This window comes from Pterocles gutturalis, unplaced genomic scaffold, assembly GCF_000699245.1.
Source record: "Pterocles gutturalis isolate BGI_N339 unplaced genomic scaffold, ASM69924v1 scaffold29098, whole genome shotgun sequence".
In the NCBI taxonomy this organism is placed as follows: domain Eukaryota; kingdom Metazoa; phylum Chordata; class Aves; order Pterocliformes; family Pteroclidae; genus Pterocles; species Pterocles gutturalis.
In genome coordinates, this window is record NW_010121355.1 from 17827 (window position 1) to 31569 (window position 13743).

At 37.0% G+C, this 13743-nt stretch overlaps 1 protein-coding gene across 1 annotated transcript; it reads right to left on the reverse strand.

Annotated features, from left to right (window-relative positions):
• Nucleotides 1–374: 374 nt before the first annotated feature.
• TRIP13 (thyroid hormone receptor interactor 13) lies at nucleotides 375–13708 on the reverse strand. Its single transcript, XM_010077216.1, has 13 exons — nucleotides 13617–13708; nucleotides 11843–12008; nucleotides 11441–11570; nucleotides 10128–10183; nucleotides 7676–7766; nucleotides 6423–6495; nucleotides 5376–5439; nucleotides 5043–5129; nucleotides 4138–4244; nucleotides 2766–2919; nucleotides 2469–2581; nucleotides 1203–1272; nucleotides 375–642 (listed from the first exon to the last, which is right to left on the reverse strand). The coding sequence occupies exons 1-13, from the start codon at nucleotides 13706–13708 to the stop codon at nucleotides 547–549; spliced, it is 1299 nt and encodes a 432-aa protein (XP_010075518.1). The 3' UTR covers nucleotides 375–546.
• Nucleotides 13709–13743: the final 35 nt, after the last annotated feature.

The window sequence follows — 13743 nt, forward strand, 5'->3', positions numbered from 1 at the left end:
ATACAACCAAATGATTTCTTGATTTTAAACTTTTGAATCTGATGTAATTTTAAAAGTACTACTTGATATTAAATCTCAAGATAAAGAGATGTCATTATAAAAGGTCTGGGCCATCACTGAGCACTTTGAATCCTTCCCAGTTTCATACGGGTTATTTCAGAAGCAATAACAAATAGTTATGGCAGAAGTATCAGATCCAAAGACTGACTTGCTATTGCTATTAAAAATATAAAAGAAATCAGAAGTTAGTGATTAAGAAACATGGAACAGAAGTCTGCCCACTTTTAGTAACTGCAAAAAATGAAAACTGACTTTTTAGCAAGAATTTTTTACAATCATCTTAGTGGCATTTGAAATAAAGTTTTGAAAAATATGCTGTGAAATTTCTTAATTGTTTATTAATGAATGTTTTGAAAAACTAAATGAGGCATTCCAGGTTAAGGTGTCGACAATCTGTTTCACCGATGCATACAAGTCGCACAGTTTGCATGAAAAACATGTCGTTTTCGGTGTTAACAAAACTGACAACTATCAAACAGTAGAGTATCACACACAGTCTGCAAGTCTCTTTCTTTCTTCAAATTGTTTGTCTACTGCAAGTGAAAGAGCCTGGAGAAACGTTGTCATTGTAACACTGCTGGACTGAAAATAAGAGAACATTTCGTTAGACACACTACAGCAATAGGCATACATAATATTTTACCTAAAAACCACAGTATTCAAAAGAGAAATATCTAATTTCCATGTTAAAAAATTTTCAAAATGTTACAAAACATAAAACTGCAGGTTTATTTTAAACCAGCTAGCATAGTAAAGCCAAAGTCAAGCTACGCAAAATCTTCAGTCAATCACTATTACTGGGGATTTGCTTCAAATAATGTTTTTTACAAATTAATATGTTTTTATAAAGCAACAGAGGGTTTTCTTTTAGCAAGAAATTATCAGAGAACCAATATCAACGTTCTGTCACAACATTTAATTAAAAGTAGAATGCTGTTGGACAGGTCAACCCCACCTACCTTCTTCAATCTCATTTTAAATTAAGGGCAGCACAAATTTTTTTCAGTCTACAAAGCTGCAGAAACAGTGCAATTTAGATTAAAAACGGGGTTTAGGCCCCATCTTTTCCTTCACGCAGTGTCCAAATGTCTTCCCATCTGTCTCAAAACCAAACTAAAATATAATGAATAGAATAAACTTACTTGAATATAATGTGCATGTGCTAGGAAAGGAAGTTTTCTCAGGACCCGGCCACTAAGACCTTCACTTCTCCTATAGTAAAACAGAGACAAGTGCTGCTTTAAATATCCACTCTTAAAAGAAGACCTTTCCTTTTTCTATGCTTCTCCCATTAGTTCCTCTAAAAAAACTCAACCCACAGTTCAGCATGGGACTCGCAGCACTTTTAGCTGCAGCAGCAAGTGAAGAGACAACTTCAGCCTGCAGGAGGCTATACTGTACAGAAAGGCGAGCGAGGGGACAGAAACAGCATGGTCACATTTGCCTGCCAAAGCATTATGGCATATCTCATGAATTTGGGGGAACCTCTACACTGAAAGCCTATGTACAGATATAACCTTCCATCCACACTTGGAAGGACGTGAAAAAAAACCTGTTTTGAAGGCTGGACCTCACAGCTACTGCTTATCTCCAGCTTCCCACTATTTCCATACAGCCTCCTTTACCTCACCTACTTGATCCATGTTTCCCTCTCTTCCAAGAACCACTTTCTGTACATAGAGCCCAAACCTCTATGCCTGGAAAAACTTACTTGCTTTTACTCCACTCCTCACTGGTTAAGACTGCATACTTCAGAAACAGAAGGAAAACACACTTTCCTGATTTCATGAATGTTATTTTATTTTGTTCCACTAGGACCAGCACTTTGGAAAAAAATATTGCTTGATATCGTGAATATCGTTTCTATTGTTTCAAGAACTGTTATGCTGCAGTGAAAGACTATTTGCTCTACTAGCACACTCAGCAAATCATAACACTTTCCACTTACACTTCACTCCTTTCCTCTTTGCTCCTGTTCACTTGTATCTCAGTGCTAAAAACTGACTTAGTAGATCGCGAGCCATTCCAAGACACTTTCTTAGCAGGAACTGAGGCCAATAATATTTCTGTTTTCTATTACAATTCACAACATCCCCTGAAACCTGAGGCATCTCACTAATCCAGCCGGCAATTTGTCAAGAGGACTTCAAACAGCAGAACAGAAAGCAGTAGCAGTACTAAGCCAGGCAGATCCGAGAATAAGAAATGTTGGTAAATTCTGATTGTTTCCACTTTTTATCCCCTGACAGGTTTTGCACTAACCCTAACAGGAAAAAAAATGAGATGCTTTTGAACTCTAGCTGTTATGAAATTCAGTTACTTTTAGAACATCATTCCACAACTCAATATATATATATATATACACACACACCTATAGATGTAAAAAATGTAGAATTTCAGAATCTTACCTTGATATTTCTTTTAGTACAAGGCTTAATCTTGACACATTATTTTCTACGAAGCCTATCATCTCTAGCTCTCTGAGTGTCAGGAGCTGCTGTCGAGGATATATTATTTGACACTAGAATGAAGAGTTATACACTGTTGTATGAAAAACTTAAATACTGTAGAATTTGATTTTGAATGTAAGAGTGGAAATACAGAGAAGGAATGCAATTTTTGTATTTTTGTTATTCAGGAAGTATGATTAAAATGTCAAATTTATTAAAATACGACATTTTACAGTCTTGCTTTCAAAATATTACCTTCATCAGTTCTTCCAAGCAAGAAAGATATATTCTAAATATTGCTGCAGTAGATGGAGGTCCAATGTATTGCTTTATGTCAGCCCTGTCTACAAAGGCCATGTCAATTTTCTCCGTAATATTTGAAGTAGTCAGGATAACTACATTGGGATACCTTCAAGATAAAAGCAGATTTTTAGGTCACGTGTACAAGAATTACCTCCTTTTGTGACTGGCAAATTGATACCTTCCTTCTTATGACCCAAGCTATTTCAAGCAATAAGCAGTCACATCACTCTTGTCAGCCAGCAATTACACTAAATGATCTGAAGCTCTTGGCCAGTTATCACCAACCTATTTCAATGCATAGTCTCTCTCTTTCAGCTGTTTCTCAAGTGTCCATAGTTTCTCCAACCCTATTTTAGAAGTGATGTACATTAACTATCTAGAGCCTACTGGCATAGTTTCTGCCAGCAAAAAAAAATTATTAAAAGAAGACTTATAAATGTAAACCTTGAATCTACATGTTCTTCCATTTCAATTCAGTTGGAAGTATACCGTTTAACTGGCAATGTGACACATTCTAACCACAGATGACATTGGAATGAGCTTAAAAGAGAAGTAACATCTCCTTGCTCTAACAACCGTTGAAAGAACATTCTTAAACCATAGCTATTTTTAGATTAAGTCTGTGAACTTTTATGTATGAATACATAAAATGTATTTACCTTTAATTAGCCACAAGACAGGGCCAAATACTAGGGCACCTTTCTTTCTGTGAACAGAGCCAAGTATGTCCAAAAAAGGGGAGGGAAGTGGCAGGAATAAAACAAGAGATGGTACGCTGCACTAAATCCAGCACACACAGCAGACCAATCATCATTAATGATTGCTTCCAATCCATGTGTTGTGCCAGTCTGCTTTAGACTGACATCCAGAAGCTGTAAATAATGAATGAATTCTTCACTGATCTTATTCTTGTCTCTCGAAAGCAGATATCATGACCATCTGTCCTGCATCTCTCCCTAGCTTTAAAGGAAGTATACCATCTGTAGATTTGATTGTTCACTCAGTTACACACAAAATATTCTGTTGGATACAGGGTGCCCAGAGAAGCTGTGGATGCCCCATCCCTGGAGGGGTTCAAGGCCAGGCTGGATGAGGCTTTGAGCAACCTGGGCTAGTGGGAGGTGGTTGGAACACGATGGTCTTGAAGGTCCCTTCCAATCCAGACCATTCTATGGTTCTATGATTACTCCTATTTCTTTTCAATTAGCACCATTAAGAATAGTTCAGTAACCAATTTGGTTTAGTATTCCAAGTAGGAATTAAGATTTAGCAGGAATCCTGAAATTGTCAATTATCTTTTGCTGTTGCAATAATATGAGTTTACCTCTTAATCTGATCTATTTGTGTCAGTACAGCATTCACCACACGAATAGCATCTGAAGGCTCTGTGCCTGCCCTGAAGGCACTGCGGGCTGCTGTGAGGCTTTCCACCTACAAAAAAACCAAACCAACCAACCAATCAAACAAAAAAACAGCAAAAAACCCCCACCAAACACCAAAAAAACCCATAAAAGATTGCACCTTTGGAGTGCTGGCAGCAAGCAAATAACCCAGACAATACACCTACAGATCCTTGTGTCTGCTACCTAAAGCTTAATCTTCAAAATCTTTTGTTAAGTATGAATTTACAGGGAGAGGGAAAGGAATGCCAAGAAAGCAAAGTGCAGTGAGTAACATTCCTGTTTAGACAGCAGAATGGAGGGTGGTTTTCATTTTAATTAAATTTCAGGTGCAGGGGGGACAAACGAAACTGAATAATGCATACATTGAATTTAGAATTAATCCCCCGTAGGAACTCCAATATAACAAAGCTAACAAGGTGCATACTTACTAAGTTGCATACATATGCGAGTCTGAAGAGAATCTAGACAATGAACTGAACGATAATAACACTTTTTAGAGCTTTACGACATACGTAAGAGCACAATTAATACAATTCTAGGCTACTTTGAAGTTTAAAACAATACTCGTAAACACACAGCAGCAAAGGATGTTTCACCAGGGAAGGTTTCGCTTCATTTTCAACTGGAATTTGCCTGCTAAATCATACTGTGTTACTCCCAAATCTCTCAAATCTGCAGTAGGCAAGATTAAAATTCACTCTTCTGCACAAAGTTATGTAACTGACAGAAAAGCATAAACATGCTTTTATCGTTCTTTACAAAAGAGCATTATCACACTCCCCTCCAATTTACTGTCTGATAAATTTTATGTACATTAGAATCATACCTCATCAATCAGGACAAACACAAGAGCATCTTTGTCATCAATTAACTCTTGAATCTTCTGGAACATCTTGGTTACAAGCTTGCCACTCTAGAAAGACATCATACACATACGTTTAACTATTTCCTTATCACACAAGTTTCCAAGCCTTACCATGTTTAAGACAGAAACATGTTGTTTTTTTAAAAATAATTTTCTACGATAGCTATTTAAGTGTTCTCAAACACATTAGTTATTCTGAGTAATGCTTGGTGCACACACTTATTTTATGAGCTTAAAAGAAACAGTGTAATTTCTAAAACACAGTCTTACTTAATTAGCTACATCAATACATACCTCAGAAAACCATTTAGAGAAAAGGCTATGGCTGTTTATCTCAATTAACTGTCCATACCTATACCTAAAGTATGAAGGGAAAAAGAAGTATAAACCCTATTGTAAATAAAAGTCAGTGATAATAAATAACTTCCCTAAGTCTCATTCCCTCCATTGCAAGCCTGGAATTCTGTGAATTAGTACTTTAAATGAATTACTTTTCAAAATATAATACCCATTTCAAGTTTAATAGTAATTTCCCAAAATTAGTCTCACTAGAATTCCTTTTATTAAATTGCTATTAGCATTCCACATTAGAACAGATACTATTTATATATAGTTTAAGTAACAGTTACCATGCTAGTGGCCTCATTCTTCTGTTCGCATAAGATTTTGTTCAGTATGGCGAGAACACATGTAAAAGCATGAAGCTTATTTACTTAGCTCTTCACAGATATCCTTAGGACCCACCCATTACAATAGCCCATGTTTATAATCAGTTCAGCTTGGGCTAGAGTCAGATCACTCCAATAGTTACACATTATGTTACACCTAGTATTTGGTATATCATTTATTTTTTTACATCAATGTGTTAAGTTGCTAAGACTAACTCATTACTTGTCTGATACACAGACTGACCTCTGCAGACTATGGCGTTCAGACAACGCAAGTACAAAACAAATTGGTTACAAAATCACTGCCTATTAAAAACAGGCTTGCTTGAACATGAAGATAAAAACAGCAGCCTTGATACTCTGTCATCCTTTGCCCTTTAATATTCATTGATGTACAATGTGAGCACAAACAAATGACTATATCACCACTGGAATTTGTTTTACGTACCTGGGCACAAATAATTACACATTTTAAAAGGCATTAAAATATCCTAACCAGTCGCTCTACCAGATCAATTTTATTGCTAGCCCGGTGCACTATAAAAGAACTATGAACAGTTGGAGCAGTTGGCACCATTTACTTGAAACAAAATGTTAAATACCTTACTATTGAATAATGAACAATAGCATAGTAAACTGAAACTAAAGTAAAAAAACTTCCAAAAACTATTACCTGTTTGACAGTCGAATTGCCAGCTTTTGAGCCAATGCTTTACAGAGAGAGGTTTTACCTGTTCCAGGAGGGCCTGGTTTGAAAACAAATCCATACATTACACAGAATCTGCATTAGATTGTTAATGACATGTAACATCTTTTTAACTACTGTATTTCATGACAGCACTAACTTTAGAATAAAAGCACAGCAGAGAATTATTGCAAATACCAGGGTATTTTGAGAAGGTTGCTTACTGCACTACAGTCCTAGAGCTAAGCTTTGAATTTATATCAATTACTAGTATAGGTAGTGTAATAGTTTGCATGCAGATACCATAAAGTTAAAATACTCAACAGCCACAGAAGCAAAGTGTATCACCCTAGCAGGGCTTATGCTTATTAGCATTCTAAACAAACTGATAATATCTAAACAAACAGACAACAGTACTTTCATTCCAAGCCAGTACTGCCATTATAGCATAAACGTATTTTGCATTACAACAGTTGTCAATTTCCCCATATTAACTTGTGATCACGAGAGATATCTATATCTCTCATAGACAGACTGAAATAAATAGTTTTCCAAACAAAAACATCCTGCAGCTTCTAAACTGATAAATAGTTATAACTTGAATAGAATTAAAATTCATTACAAAATTGTAATTAATCAATAGCAAGCTGCATTTTGCAGGAACATGGATTCAGTTGATGTTAATCTCGTTTACGGTACAACCTCCACAGTAAACCAGGACTGACTGAAGATTACAGCTTCACTGAAATAGTAATAACTAAATTAATTAGAATACTGCCTTCATCCTTGGCAACAGAACAAATGGTGTTAATAACACAACACACAGATTGATTTCCCAGTTTCCTCAAAAGGTTTTATAAACTAAACATTACTAAAAAAAATTTTAATACAGTGATAGAACTGTAACTAATACATGGTGCCTAATGTCCTCAGTATCTGCATTATTTTTGTACTTCATACAGAAAAAAATCAATAATATCACTTAAAAATTAAAATTAAAAAAACCTATTGGCACTGTATTATAAATTTTAGAATTTAAATTCCTGCAAAACATTGTACCTGGGAACATTGAATTTATTATGACATTACATTTAATCTAAATTTGTATTAGAGAGAATACTTCTCTGCTGGTCTTGGATCATGTCAATTCACTATACAGAAGTGCAATACAAGTTCTTCCAGAAGGAAAGTATAAACAGATGGCTAATGAATCTACTTGGTTTAAGACAGGTAATTTTTACCATGCAGCAAAACAACTCTGTTCCACGATATCAGGTTGCTGTCAACATTTTTGTCAGAAAATAGTAATGTTGTCATCACATAATCAAGTAACTAATTGAAGAGAAGAAAAAGAGACACACAAATTAGAGACATATCAGGAAATATAATTACAAATAGAAGCAATCTCCTAATTATGTCTATTGTATACAAAAAAAAAACCAACCCATGTCTTTTAGTCTCAGGCAACTTTTCTTTCTGCAAAGCTTGGAAATCCATTTCCTTCCTGCCCTCGGGAAAACGAATAGTACATACTGGGCACAAAGAGAGTTCTAGAACTTTTACATGAACTAATTAAATGCTTTAAGGAAGTTTAATTATTTTCATTCTCCATTGTCCCGCTTATAGTCTGCCTTTAAAACACAAGCTGCCCAAGCATAGAGAGTTAAAGGCTTGAACTCCAGGTCCTGTTCAGATGTTGTACAGCTATACATTTGTTCAGTTTGTTGCAGTCAACCCCCCAAACAAAGCATTTCCTGTCACATTTCAGTTCCTTTCTACTCAAGCACTTGTATCGGCTGCTGTAAGGAATTTGTAGATTGGTTTTCCTTCCAAATGAGGGAAGTTGCATGTACTTTCCTGAACGCTTGCTTATAAAAACAATGCTACTTCATTTTAGAATTATCTAGAATTAAGAAATAGAAAACTCTTTCAACAAAATGAATATAAATCACAGGTGTTAATCTGTACTGATTTTTACCTATAACAGCATCTAATACCATATTATTTTCAGTTGCTGTTACCTGTACTGTGTTTTTAATCCCTTCATGTCAATACGACAACACAATAGTATTCCTGCAATATCTCTTGCCCAAGCATTTTGCAGCAGCAAAAAACCTGAACTTCATCCAGCATGTTCTTCAATATGCTATCGACACTGTACCACTTTGAAAATTCACAGCAACCGTTTCAGAGTCTGTAGAATCCAAACGTACCCAGCCAGCTCCATGGATTAATGAACATTTACCAGAATTACTTTTACAGAAGTTAAGTAGTTCTAGTTTTAGTCATTAAAAGTTACCACTTTCCACCAACATACAGTCAACAGTGATTGACTCGCTGTTATTTAGTATATTAGTAGGTCTAATTAGTCTTGCCATTTCACAGATGATTTGGAAAGCAGTTCTACAAATCAGACAAACGTTGATGTGTTAATTCACGTTTACAGTTCTACAAGCTCTGTCAGTTATCATCACAACCTTTGATGAACCCACAGAAACTTCAAACTAGAAAATGACCCCATGGAACTCTTTTGTTCCTTCTGAATGTCTGACCAGCATTGAAGTGGTAGTGCACTGACTCTAGTCAAATCATTCCATGTGCATTTGTATGAGCAGTAACAGCGCTGGCTGACGTTACCGCTAAACCAAGGAATTGTCTATCTGCTGCCAGAAACACAGCTCAACTCCCACTCCCTTCCACCTAGCCTGCACAGGTCACAGCGGACCGATTAATGGGACAAAACCAGGTGGAAATTAGCCCATCACACAATAAATTGAACACTTGCAGTGATTTAGTTTCCTCACTTTAAGTGCCAGTAGGCAGGAAGCACTGCAAGTTCAGCTGACAGCAACACACTTGTCTTTTAGCAATAGCAAGCCACCAAAATTGCCTTCTCACTAAAAAAAACCCCTCACCTATGACACAACAGATCTTTCGGGACCTTCACAATGGAGAAATAGAGAACTGATTTCAAAGAATGCTGTGTACAATTTTTATATGCCTCTTTGAAGTTATTTGTTTCCACCAATTTTCTTCTGCCCTTCTAGAAAAACATGCAATTAATAAGCCTTAAAATAAGACGCAGTATTTTAATAAAGAAAATTTCTACTCTGTTCTACGGAACATTCACTGTTTTCTTCACACAGACTGATGAATATGTCTAAATCAAAAGTAAAATTCTTCTGGGAAGTTTTAAGTTGCTACCAAAACAACACCTCCAGCTGTTAAACTTCTGATTTCTGTAAAATAAGGCAATGCATATGAAGAAATTCTTTATAATTTGTGGCATGAGCATCACTGAACCCAGTTTCACAGGGAAACTGAGTTTTTTTGCAAAGCTGACTTCACAATAGTACATATTGATACGTGTTTGAGATATGCTCTTTACTCTCAAAATGTCACCTCTGTCTTCTTTTGCTAAGTGTACATTAGAGAAGTATTAGAGAAGTATGTAACTATCAAAAATTATACAGAGATTTTAACAGGAATATAAAGCTTTGCAAAATGGCCAAGACTATACTACCTTTCAAAATACAGAAGTGTAACAAGCAGACATCAGAATTCTTTCTTCAGCTGGTGATTTCCAAATAACTTCTCCACAGGATGCAGCAAACTTCAAACAGGCCACATTTCCTACATTTCAACTCTTACTTCTCCTCAAGCAATTTTAATTGTTATTAATTTTCAACTTACGTGTGATTTTACTTCACTGTCATATATAAGGCTTTCCCATAGGCCATGGAATTCAGCTGCAAAAGCAATAGATTATATACCTGTTTAGGATAAATCAGTCTGGGAACTTGCAATCTACCATGGCAGCACAAAGCAGTTTTCAAATTATTCTCAACTAAAATTAAGGATTGAGAACAGATATAAAAGAGCAACTGAAATATATGGAAAAAACCATATGAGTTATTTTTCTCAAAATACAAACATTACTTTCTAATGGACAAATTCAGCGGTTTCACAACTTCTGTTTCCTCCAACATTGTGAGGAGAAATTAACCTTCTTAATTTCTTAACATGAAAAGAAAAATATAATTCTTTCCACCCTCATCAGAGGATGGACCTACACTTCCCCAAGATAAAGAGCTACAAAAAGTTGGGGGGGAAGGAGGGTTCTAAGGCAAATTTTTTCATTCAGCTTTGGTTTTTCTTTTTTTTTTTTTAACATCAGCATGTAGAGGATGAAAAAAAGCATGTAGCTGAATAATGCATAAAACATTGAAGTTGTGATTTGGATATCAACCATTTCTAGCAGTTAGTTTATAACTTTGAGAAAAAAAAGCAAAAAAGACTGAACAATTATAAACCACAACAACATGGAAATAATTTCAAAGTATCAGACTGAATTCTTCCCATAGAGAAATTGAATGAATAGTCAGGCTTTTCACAACATTGAAAGAGCAAGAAATATCTCAGAATCACTGTCTCTTTGAGCTTAAGCTCACACCAGTACCTCTCCTTGCAGGAGCAGAAGCCAACTTCCCCAAGCACAAGACAGTAACAAGCAGGCTAGGCCCTATTGCAGAGCAAAGCCTTATTCTTCTTTTCAGAAGCACTCTGAGGACTCTAAATCTCTTTAGCTTGCTTGCTTTTTCCAAATATAAAAGCAGCACTGTCTTGGGGCTGGAAGTCAGAAATAGGCTCTAGAAAATGATTGTTTAAACTGATGAGTTTCTTGTGGGTTTCCAAACAAAAATTTGGAATGCAGCTCGTAGGGTTAAAATTTTGCATGCTTCTGATTATGACTGTGCATTTGATTCCACAAGACCAGTTACTTCTACCCATCCAGAAGTATTACAGAAGTAAATGTGTTGTGGAATCACCAGCAGTAGTTCAGTCAAAATCATAAAGAAGAAAGTCCAAATATATTTGTTCCCTCAACAAAGGACAATATATACAAACAATACCTTTAACAAGTAACCCTATAAACACTTTTAGCCTGTCCAAGATTTTCTTTCATTGTAATTGCTCTAGACCTTCCAGAAATATCATATGGGTACCTGCTGGTAGCACCCAGTGGTTAGCTGCAACGATATCTTCATTCTCTTCTTCCAGGTTTTCAGAGCTTGGTCCTTCTTCATTCAGATTAAAAATATGAAGAGAAAGACTGCTTTTGCTCAAGTCAATAGGCTAGAATGGACATAAAAAGACTTTTAATACAATGTATTTCTCAATCAAAACTAATTATAACATTCAGCTTTGAAAACTACTACTTCTGTTTCAGTGTAGGCCCAAAAACTTATCCACCTTTTCCTGGTTAGACCAGGAAATACTATTAATGTTAAAAGATACTACATCAACCTATAGACCTTATCTTGCTTGTGTCCTTAGGCTGTCACTGGTCTACCTACAACTAGTGCATATGCGTTTGAAGAGAGCTGGACATTCTTGACTGTGAATACCTGTCTGTCTTTCAGTTTCAGCTCTGTATCCACAATCGACACGGACTTCACATTGCTGTTAAGGAAACTGTCATCAAACTCTGTCCACTTGTAATCACCAAACACAATGTTATGTCTGTTCAACAGCTTTAAGACACTCATCCTGATATCTTCCTTCATGGCCACACTAACAAGAAAGAAACAGTATTACTTATTACATTGACATTTATAAGGAAGTATGAGTTAATATCAGAGTGTTTTATTTCATACACTAAGACTTCATGGAAAACAGCTTCCATCTGACAAAAAAAAACCCAAAAAAACAAACAAAAAAACCCCCAACCAAACAAACCCACACAAAACAAACCATCCCCAAAAAAACAAGCCACACAAAAAACCCCAAACCCACTCAACCCCCCTCCAACATTCTGCACAAAAAAAAAAACCACTATCAAATTCAGTTTGTTTGCAAAAGCAACAAGTTTGATACTTGTTTTTAATTTGTGCATTAAAAGAGACAAGCCAAAGAATACTACTTGTTCTGCGGTCATATCAGGGTACACGGAATAACGCAGCTAGAAGATTTCAAGAACGGAAATCAGTTATACAATTTGACTGTTTCACTAGGAAGACCAGACAAACTCATAACCATGCTACTAGACTGAACTTCGTACACTTAGTTTAGAAGCTATATTATGCTTTCACGCCTGAGGACAGCTGATACCCCAAGATGAGGACATGTCATAAGGAGCATTCCAGTAGAAGAGACAAAAACTACAGGAAAGGCAACAGCATTTTAAGATTTCAGAAAGGCTTTAACTTAGTTTTGCAATTTCAGTGATGCATACCTAGTACAAATTCCGAGTTCCTTGTCTTTTAAGTCTGACAAAAAGAGAGCATTGGATATTTTACACCTTGATTTCAGCCACACCTTGGACACACTCTTCCATAGCACTTAGATAGCCCAATTGGTAAGATAAGGATGAGATAAATGGGCAGGGTGGCTGGACTGTGCGGCTCAAAGCGTTGTGATTAGTAGTACAAAGCAGAGCTGCCAGTAACCCTGGTGGGGAAAGATGGGGTAGTGCTGTCAATATTGGGACCAACTGTTTTTACATCTTCATTTACACCCTGGACAATGGGATGGAAAGCAACTGCAGCTTGCTTTGGTCTTTATGGATAACATCAAAGCAGGGAAAGCTGTCAGTATACTAGAGAGCAGGGCTGCCGTTCACAGGGACCTCTGCAGGTCAGACATGGTTTGACAGGAACCTCTTAAAGTTCAACAAAAGTAAACGTGAAATCCTTCCTCCCCACCTACTGCCCAGACAACAGCATAGCCCAGACGCCAACTGGATGAAAAGCAGGTTTGCAGAAAAGGACCCAGGGGTACTGCTGGACAAGCTGTCAATGAGTCAGCAGCGTGACCCTGCTACAAATAAGCCCACCTGTTATTTTAGGCTGTGCTAGTTAGGGAAAGTGTCTGCTGACTGTTTGTGGGACCACATCTGGAGCACTGTGTGCGGTGTTGGGCTCTGCTGTACAAGAGACAACGATACACTGGACTGAGTTCACAGCCACCGACTTGATTATGAGAGTGGATCACAGCATGCAGAAGGAGAAGCTGAGAGAAACGGGTTTGTCCAGCCTTAGGGAGAGGCAGCTGGGTGGAAACTCACGGGAGAGCTCCAGAGAACACCGAGCAGCGTGCTGGGAGCTCTCGCAGGTGCCCAGCACAAGGAAAAAAAGGCAACAGACACAAGCTGCAGCAAGTAAAAGCTCTGTTCAGAGAGACCTGTTCGATTTCTGATGAACTTCCACGTGGATCTGCACGTTCTCACAGACATTCGGGAGCGCTTGCTTCAGCTCCCCGGCGGCTTCATCCATCCTTCTCGTTCCTAGGGGGAAAGCAGACTTTCAGC

Bases quoted from the DNA above. Each gene is read 5' to 3' on its own strand.
- TRIP13 (XM_010077216.1), bottom strand. From the start codon at position 13,708: ATGGATGAAGCCGCCGGGGAGCTGAAGCAAGCGCTCCCGAATGTCTGT. The intron at 11,571-11,842 runs GTATTCACAGTC...TGTCCATTCTAG, and splicing joins TGAAACTGAAAGACAGACAG to CCTATTGACTTGAGCAAAAG. The intron at 10,184-11,440 runs GTACCCATATGA...TTGCTTTTGCAG, and splicing joins CCACTGGGTGCTACCAGCAG to CTGAATTCCATGGCCTATGG.